Source organism: Procambarus clarkii, chromosome 27, assembly GCF_040958095.1.
Source record: "Procambarus clarkii isolate CNS0578487 chromosome 27, FALCON_Pclarkii_2.0, whole genome shotgun sequence".
NCBI lineage: Eukaryota > Metazoa > Arthropoda > Malacostraca > Decapoda > Cambaridae > Procambarus > Procambarus clarkii.
Genome location: NC_091176.1, coordinates 5,795,588 through 5,804,770, shown reverse-complemented (window position 1 = coordinate 5,804,770; position 9,183 = coordinate 5,795,588). Strand labels below are relative to the sequence as shown.

General features: G+C 47.7%; 2 protein-coding genes across 4 annotated transcripts in view; one reads left to right on the top strand and one right to left on the bottom strand.

Moving 5' to 3' along the window:
- The window catches only part of LOC123762748 (NBAS subunit of NRZ tethering complex-like), a 504,795-nt gene extending 501,825 nt beyond the window's left edge, over window positions 1–2,970 (bottom strand). For all 3 annotated transcript variants that reach the window (XM_069332294.1, XM_069332295.1, XM_045749508.2), the window contains exon 1: window positions 2,801–2,970. In XM_069332294.1, coding sequence (XP_069188395.1) covers window positions 2,801–2,890 — 90 coding nt within the window. In that variant the 5' untranslated portion in view covers window positions 2,891–2,970. The remainder of the gene's footprint in view (window positions 1–2,800) is intronic.
- A 699-nt stretch (window positions 2,971–3,669) lies between these two features.
- On the top strand, window positions 3,670–6,180 carry LOC138369083 (sarcoplasmic reticulum histidine-rich calcium-binding protein-like). Its single transcript, XM_069332015.1, has one exon. The coding sequence runs from the start codon at window positions 3,670–3,672 to the stop codon at window positions 6,178–6,180; it is 2,511 nt and encodes an 836-aa protein (XP_069188116.1).
- The last annotated feature ends 3,003 nt before the right edge of the window (window positions 6,181–9,183 follow it).

Genomic DNA, 9,183 nt, shown 5'->3' with positions numbered 1-9,183 from the left:
TCGTCAACTCTCAAATTGGAGTACAATTAATTTGTACACAAATTATTCAACAGAGCATATATCTTCAGGCTGGGGTGGATTAGGTCATGTGGATACAAGTCACATTATGCACAAGACGATTCGCCAATGAATTTTAAAACCTACCTAAACTAACTCAGCCAAGACCAATACTGTACAGCCTAACCCAAGTTAATACATGCTTGAATAACTATATATATGGTTTTAACAAACGAACTTCGTTGAATCATCTCGTGTCCAAAATGATTATACCCCGGGTATGTTAGATTAGGGCCGAGTGGGGTATGGTCAAATTGTACCCAAATCAAATGTTTATTCAGATAAAAGTACATACATACAAGATGAGTTACAAACAATGTTGGATTTCTAGATAGTGCTAGTATGTACTATACCTAAGAAGAAACTATGACGAGATGAGGTACTTCCTAATGGGAATACCATGGGAAACAGAACTCAGAGAAAAGACTGTACAGGATATGATGGATTATGTCACTCAGAAGGGTCAGGAGGCTGCAGACATGTTTATCCCAGTCCAAAAAGTGAAAAATGAAAAGCAACAGAATAAGCAGTTCAACCAGGAATGTGCAGCAGCAATGCAATTGAGTAAAAGAACATGGCAAAACTACAGGAACAACAGAACACCAGAGAGCAGGGAGAAATACCAGAGGGCCAGAAATGAGTACATCAGAGTGAGGAGAGAAGCAGAGAGGCAGTATGAAAATGACATCGCGAGTAAAGCTAAGACCCAATCAAAACTGCTCCACAGCCACATCAGGAGGAAAACTGCTGTGAAGGAACAAGTGATGAAACTGAGAAAAGGGGAGAACAGATACACAGAGAACGATAAAGAGGTGTGAGAAGAACTCGACAAGAGATTCCAGGAAGTCTTCAGAATAGAACAAGGAGAGGTCCCTGCACTAAATGAGGTGGCAAACCGAACAACCTTAGAGGAAATTACCTCACCAGTGATGAGGTCAAAAGGAATCTGTTGGAGCTGAATGTGTCAAAGGCTGTTGGGCCTGACAGAATCTCACCGTGGATTCTAAAAGAAGGTGCAGAAGCACTAAGTGTGCCACTCTCTATGGTGTATAGCAGGTCACTGGAAACGGGAGACCTTCCGGAAAGCTGAAAGACAGCTAATGTAGTCCCAATTTACAAAAAGGGTGACAGGCAAGAGGCACTGAATTACAGGCCAGTTTCCCTAACTTGTATACCATGCAAGGTGATGGAGAAGATTGTGAGGAAAAGGCTCGTAGACCATCTGGAGGGAAACAGCTTTGTAACACACCACCAGCATGGGTTCAGAGATGGTAAATCATGCCTCACAGGCCTAATAGAATTCTATGACCAAGCAACACAAATTAAGCAGGAAAGAGAAGGGTGGGCAGACTGCATTTTCTTGGACTGTCAGAAAACCTTTGACACAGTACCTCACAAAAGGCTGTTACAAAAGTTGGAGCAGCAGGCAGGAGTAAAAGGTAAGGTGCTCCAGTGGATAAGGGATTATCTAAGCAATAGGAAACGGCAAGTAACGGTGAGGGGGAAGGCATCAGAGTGGCGAGATGTCACCAGCAGAGTCCCACAGGGCTCTGTACTCGGACCCATCCCGTTTCTAGTACATGTAAACGACCTTCCAGAGGGTATAGACTCATTCCTCTCAATGTTTGCTGACGATGCAAAAATTACAAGAAGAATCAAAACCGATGAAGATAGACAGAGACTACAGGACTATCTGGACAAACTGGAGAAATGGTCTAGAAAATGGCTGCTAAAGTTCAACTCAGATAAGTGTAAAGTAATGAAATTAGGCAAAGGGAGCAGAAGGCTGAACACAAGGTACCATCTGGGAGGTGAAATCCTACAAGAGTCAAATAGAGAGAAAGATCTGGGGTCGATATCACGCCGAACCTGTCCCCAGAGGTCCACATCAAAAGGATATCATCAGTGGCATATGCAAGACTGGCCAATATCAGAACTGCCTTTAGAAACTTGTGTAAGGAATTGTTCAGGACCCTGTATACCACTTATGTCAGACCAATCCTGGAATATGCAGCTCCAGCCTGGAGTCCATACCTAGTTAAACACAAGACAAAGTTAGAGAAGATTCAGCGGTATGCCACCAGGCTCATCCCGGAACTGAGAGGAATGAGCTACAAGGAAAAGCTAAAGGAGCTGAACCTCACATCCCTGGAAAACAGAAGAGTAAGGGGAGACATGATAACCACCTACAAAATTCTTAGGGGAATTGACAGGGTGGACAAAGACAAACTCTTCAGCACGGGTGGAACACGAACAAGGGGACACAGGTGGAAACTTAGTACCCAGATGAGCCACAGAGACGTTAGAAAGAATTTTTTCAGTGTCAGAGTAGTTAATAAATGGAATGCATTAAGTAGTGTTGTGGTGGAGGCTGACTCCATACACAGTTTCAAATGTAGATATAATAGAGCCCAGTAGGCTCAGGAATCTGTACACCAGTTGAGTGACAGTCGAGAGGCGGGACCAAAGAGCCAGAGCTCAACCCCCGCAAACACAACTAGGGGAATACCTAAAGCCACTAATACCACAGCATGTGTTGTACGAAACACCCAAACATTTCTACAAAAATTGGTTTTTCTAATTGTGAACAGGGTATATCGATGGGGTTTTGGGTTAGTTTTAAGTTTCATTTAAAATCCGTTGGCGAACCCGTTTTGTGTACGAAGTGTACCGTATTGTGGACCCTTAGGTTAGTGAAGTAGCAGATTGTGGCCTCCTGTCACACACACTCCGGGATCCTTACGATTATTTCCTGCTCCAAGGGCCACTCTGCGTGGACCAGCAGCTCATACAATATATTATCCTCGTGATGGAGGTGGTGGGAGTCGTCCATGGTGCTGGTGAGACACTGGTCCCGTGTGGTGAGCCCGTCAGCTGATCCCCGACCCGCCACAACACAACACCTGGCGAAGGGTAAACAACTGGCGCCTACGTCATCCATGACGTCACACTCCTCGCTAATTTGGCCGACGTTTAAAGACCAAGTCAAGCTTACTTGTGTAAAGGAGGAAATGTATATGTTTATCTCTCAGAATGTTTGGTAATATGTTTATTGTTTGTTATGTGTGTATATGTATGTATTAACACGATGTACTGAACGGGGTGAGAATAGCTTGAGCTACCTCATCCCTTTGTGTGTATTTTACCTCAATAAACTTATTTCAGTTTCAATTTCAAAGTCAAGTTGCTTTAGTTTAATCACTTTTGTCAATGACAGAAACCCTGTGTATATCGATAAAATGAATTAAACTAAAGTAACGTGACTTCGCACTGAAACGTCGCCAAAACGTTAGCGAAGTGTGACGTCAGGGATGAGGTAAAGGATTTTTTTTTTTTTACGAAGAATCGTTGTTACAACCAAGTACACATTTTACTGTTGAGTTAAACAGAGGCTACAGTTAAGGATTTGCGCCCAGTAAATCCTCCCCGGCCAGGATACGAACCCATGACAAAGCTCTCGCAGAACGCCAGGCGAGTGTCTTACCACTACACCAAGGAGACTACTTTACGCGCCAAACTGTCCTCTAGCGGGTCGGCAACCCGTCCTCTGACCAGGTCCATTCCGTCCACCGGTCGAGCGGCCACATGGAGGAGGACAGGGGGAGCGGCCACATGGAGGAGGACAGGGGGAGCGGCCACATGGAGGAGGACAGGGGGAGCGGCCACATGGAGGAGAACAGGGGGAGCGGCCACATGGAGGAGGACAGGGGGAGCGGCCACACGGAGGAGGACAGGGGGAGCGGCCACATGGAGGAGGACAGAGGGAGCGGCCACATGGAGAACAGGGGGAGCGGCCACATGGAAGAGGACAGGGGGAGCGGCCACATGGAGGAGGACAGGGGGAGCGGCCACATGGAGGAGAACAGGGAGAGCGTCCACATGGAGGAGGACAGGGGGAGCGGCCACATGGAGGAGGACAGGGCGAGCGGCCACATGGAGGACAGGGCGAGCTGCCACATGAAGGAGGACAGGGCGAGCCGCCACATGGAGGAGGACAGGGGGAGCGTCCACATGGAGGAGAACAGGGCGAGCTGCCACATGGAGGAGGACAGGGCGAGCTGCCACATGGAGGAGGACAGGGGGAGCGTCCACATGGAGGAGAACAGGGCGAGCTGCCACATGGAGGAGGACAGGGCGAGCTGCCACATGGAGGAGGACAGGGGGAGCTGCCACATGGAGGAGGACAGGGGGAGCGTCCACATGGAGGAGGACAGGGCGAGCTGCCACATGGAGGAGGACAGGGCAAGCTGCCACATGGAGGAGGACAGGGGGAGCGGCCACATGGAGGAGGACAGGGCGAGCGGCCACATGGAGGTGGACAGGGCCAGCGGCCACATGGAGGAGGACAGGGCCAGCGGCCACATGGAGGAGGACAGGGCCAGCGGAAACATGGAGGAGGACAGGGGGAGCGGCCACATGGAGGAGGACAGGGGGAGCGGCCACATGGAGGAGGACAGGGCCAGCGGCCACATGGAGGAGGACAGGGCCAGCGGCCACATGGAGGAGGACAGGGGGAGCGGCCACATGGAGGAGGACAGGGGGAGCGGCCACATGGAGGAGGACAGGGCCAGCGGCCACATGGAGGAGGACAGGGCCAGCGGCCACATGGAGGAGGACAGGGGGAGCGGCCACATGGAGGAGGACAGCTGGAGCGGCCACATGGAGGAGGACAGGGGGAGCGGCCACATGGAGGAGGACAGGGGGAGCGGCCACATGGAGGAGGACAGGGGGAGCGGCCACATGGAGGAGGACAGGGCCAGCGGCCACATGGAGGAGGACAGGGCCAGCGGCCACATGGAGGAGGACAGGGGGAGCGGCCACATGGAGGAGGACAGGGGGAGCGGCCACATGGAGGAGGACAGGGCCAGCGGCCACATGGAGGAGGACAGGGCCAGCGGCCACATGGAGGAGGACAGGGGGAGCGGCCACATGGAGGAGGACAGCTGGAGCGGCCACATGGAGGAGGACAGGGGGAGCGGCCACATGGAGGAGGACAGGGGGAGCGGCCACATGGAGGAAGACAGGGGGAGCGGCCACATGGAGGAGGACAGGGGGAGCGGCCACATGGAGGAGGACAGGGGGAGCGGCCACATGGAGGAGGACAGGGGGAACGGCCACATGGAGGAGGACAGGGGGAGCGGCCACATGGAGGAGGACAGGGGGAGCGGCCACATGGAGGAGGACAGGGGGAGCGGCCACATGGAGAAGGACAGGGGGAGCGGCCACACGGAGGAGGACAGGGGGAGCGGCCACATGGAGAAAGACAGGGGGAGCGGCCACATGGAGGAGGACAGGGGGAGCGGCCACATGGAGGAGGACAGGGGGAGCGGCCACATGGAGGAGGACAGGGGGAGCGGCCACACGGAGGAGGACAGGGGGAGCGGCCACATGGAGGAAGACAGGGGGAGCGGCCACATGGAGGAGGACAGGGGGAGCGGCCACATGGAGGAGGACAGGGGGAGCGGCCACATGGAGGAGGACAGGGGGAGCGGCCACATGGAGGAGGACAGGGGGAGCGGCCACATGGAGGAGGACAGGGGGAGCGGCCACATGGAGGAGGACAGGGGGAGCGGCCACATGGAGGAGGACAGGGGGAGCGGCCACATGGAGGAGGACAGGGGGAGCGGCCACATGGAGGAGGACAGGGGGAGCGGCCACATGGAGGAGGACAGGGGGAGCGGCCACATGGAGGAGGACAGGGGGAGCGGCCACATGGAGGAGGACAGGGGGAGCGGCCACATGGAGGAGGACAGGGGGAGCGGCCACATGGAGGAGGACAGGGGGAGCGGCCACATGGAGGAGGACAGGGGGAGCGGCCACATGGAGGAGGACAGGGGGAGCGGCCACATGGAGGAGGACAGGGGGAGCGGCCACATGGAGGAGGACAGGGGGAGCGGCCACATGGAGGAGGACAGGGGGAGCGGCCACATGGAGGAGGACAGGGGGAGCGGCCACATGGAGGAGGACAGGGGGAGCGGCCACATGGAGGAGGACAGGGGGAGCGGCCACATGGAGGAGGACAGGGGGAGCGGCCACATGGAGGAGGACAGGGGGAGCGGCCACATGGAGGAGAACAGGGGGCGTCTTCCTACTTCCCTGCTGGAATTCTCTTGGGTCCGGTAGTGTGACCTGGGGCTGTTTGTTTTCATCTTTTCCCCCCTCCTTATTTATTTATTTATTTATTTATTTATTTATTTATTTATTTATTTATTTATTTATTTATTTATTTATTTATTTATTTATTTATATACAAGAAAGTACATTGGGGGTAAGAAAAAACATAAGTTTAGTTTAGTCCATTTATTATGCACCCCGTACCCATCTTGTGGGCGGTAGTGGAAAGGGTTACAGAGGCACATAATGGGCTCAGGGACTGAACCTCACAATTCATTTAGCTAAGCAAGTTACAATCTTGATGATCTAGTTACAAAATTCAGTATAAGTCGTCACATCAAAAATGGGTTCGAGATCGACCGCAATGGATCACAGCCGACCACAGCCGTATGGATCAACTTAAACGAGCTGCTGCCCCTTGTTCCGATTACAAGCGCTTTGCTGATAACCCATGGCTCAAGTTATTAACCCAAATACATGAAGACCAACTGTCAGTAATCCAATAGCAATCGGACTTAATAATTAACATGCGAAGTGAAGCTTCAGCAATGCTCAAAATTAATCAAGATCTGTCGACCTCCTCCAACTAGAATTAAACTCTCTCAAGACCACAGTTACTGACTTTAAACCAGCAGAAACCACTAGAAAACAGGAACCGTTGCTACAACAGTTTCAAAACCATCTTAACAACCTTCAACAGCAACACACTATTACCCAAGACGAATCAGACCAACATAAACTCCTTGATTCTGTCGTTATCTCTTCACGTGATTTTCCCCAAGAATCTGAAGGAGAAGACTGTGCTGCCATCGTGATCCAACGAAGTGCAGGATAAGATAAGGTATTCAATCAAAACAAGTGACATCAAATCAGCTTATAGAGTGGGTATCAAATCACCTGGTATAAATAACAGGAAAAATCGAGTTAAAGTAGATAGCTGCTCCCGCAAGTCAGACCTTATAAATCTGCAATCTCTTGTAAATCCTCTGTTTATTTGAATGAATGTCTGACCAGGTTCAGACAAAATCTCTTACTTAAACTGTGTGCTTTCTGCAAAAAATCCCCCTGTAATTAAACATTATTTTGTGCGAGATGGTAAAATTATAGCTAGGAAGACTGACACTGGAAAACCCTATGTAACAGCACTGAACCACTGAAGCTCACCTCAATTCTTTCCTAAATGACTGTGGGATAGCTGCTGAATAACCAGAATTCAAATTATAATCTTATTTGAATGCCAATGTGCACTATAGCTCTGCCTTTCCTTTCAAAAGATTTTAAACCTAATTAAAAAAAAATAGCCATCTTTATTACTGTCTCTTTTTTTCTTTTTTACTCTCTTGTTCCATTGTACACTGGCTTTGCCTGTATCTTCTAGTATAAGTTAGTTTAGTTCATTTATTATGCACCCCATACCCATCCTGTGGGCGGTGGTGGAAAGGGTTACAGAGGCACATAATGGGCTCAGGGACTGAACCCCACAATTCATTTAGCTAAGCAAGTTACAATCTTGATGAGCTAGTTACAAAATTCAATATAAGTCGTCACATCAACAATGGCTTCAAGATCGACCTCAAGTACAGGTTCTAAATTAAGCAACTGACATATGTGGAGAGCTAGTGTCACAATTTATGTTTGTCCTGCACACCGCCCCCCATCCAGTGGGCAGCGGTGGATAGGTTACAATCACTTAGTTACTACCTACAGTTAGCAAACTGGGGATATTTGGCTAAAATTTCTGGTAGCAGATAATTTTGAATGAAATATTGACACATCGCTGGAATATTGGTTATAGAATTGTCTCTAAATTCACGTATCTTTTCGCACTCCATCACATAGTGACGGAGGGTGTGCGAATAATTTTGTTGACACAGTTTACATTTGGTCAGGTGTACATCAGCAGATAATGATAATTCCCAGAGATACTTGTAACCGAGTATAAACTTTATCATTCAGTGTACCTGAGTGTATCTCTAATTATTCTACCTCATTTTGTTTTAGTGTAACTTTAATATTCAACTATAATGTACTTCTAATATTATAGTAAGTAAACTATTTGTTTTATAGATTTCTTAATTGCTTTTTTATTTTTATTGGTCATCTATTGTTATTAATTATTCTAGTTCATTTTTACTTTTCTTAAGTTCCCATTAAGTTATTATTACAAATACATAATTATACAAATTACATAGTCTCATCTACATACAAATTATACAAATTATAGTCTCATCTAACGACCAATGTGTACTATAGCTCTGCTTTTCCATTCAAAAAGTTTTAATTTTATTTTTTTTTAATTGTCATCTTGTTATTGTCTCTTTTTTTCTTGTGTTTTGCTATATTTTTTATATACTCCATTATTCCATTTGACCACTGGCTTTGTCTGTGTCCTCTAGTGTAAACTTTATCATTCAGTGTACCTGAGTGTACCTCTAGCTAATCTACCTCATTTTGTTTTAGTGTAACTTAAGTAATTAATTATATTGTAATTATAATATTATATAGTAAGTAAGTTTTTATTTTATAGAATTAGTAATTGTTAGTCGATTTGTATTGGTCATCTATTGAAAGTACCTTAAGCAACCTACCTCATTTGGTGTATAGTTATATAATTTTTTTTTATATATCTAGATCTTTTTATAAGATTTTTTTTTTTGTCAAACAGTCCTCTTATGCAAACTAGTATTGACCCAGACCTAAACCTCTTATCTAGTATCTATGACAATCATCACTTTAATTATCAAAATTGCAGGTATTATACAGCTCTTGATGTGAACAACGCTTTAACATGTAATCACAATGTTTCTGTAATTAACTTGAATGTAAGATCTCTAAGCAAACACTTTAATGATGTTAATGCCCTGATTCAAACAGTTGACAACATATTCTCTTTTATTGTGTTTACTGAAACGTGGTTAAAAGAGGATACTACTCAACTCTACAACATACCTAACTACTCAGCTATTCACAATTGTCGTCCTGTACAAAGAGGTGGTGGTACTTCTCTTTACT

What these genes read in the sequence shown, in the direction of transcription:
- LOC138369083 (XM_069332015.1), top strand. Translation starts at nt 3,670, where the DNA reads ATGGAGGAGGACAGGGGGAGCGGCCACATGGAGGAGGACAGGGGGAGC.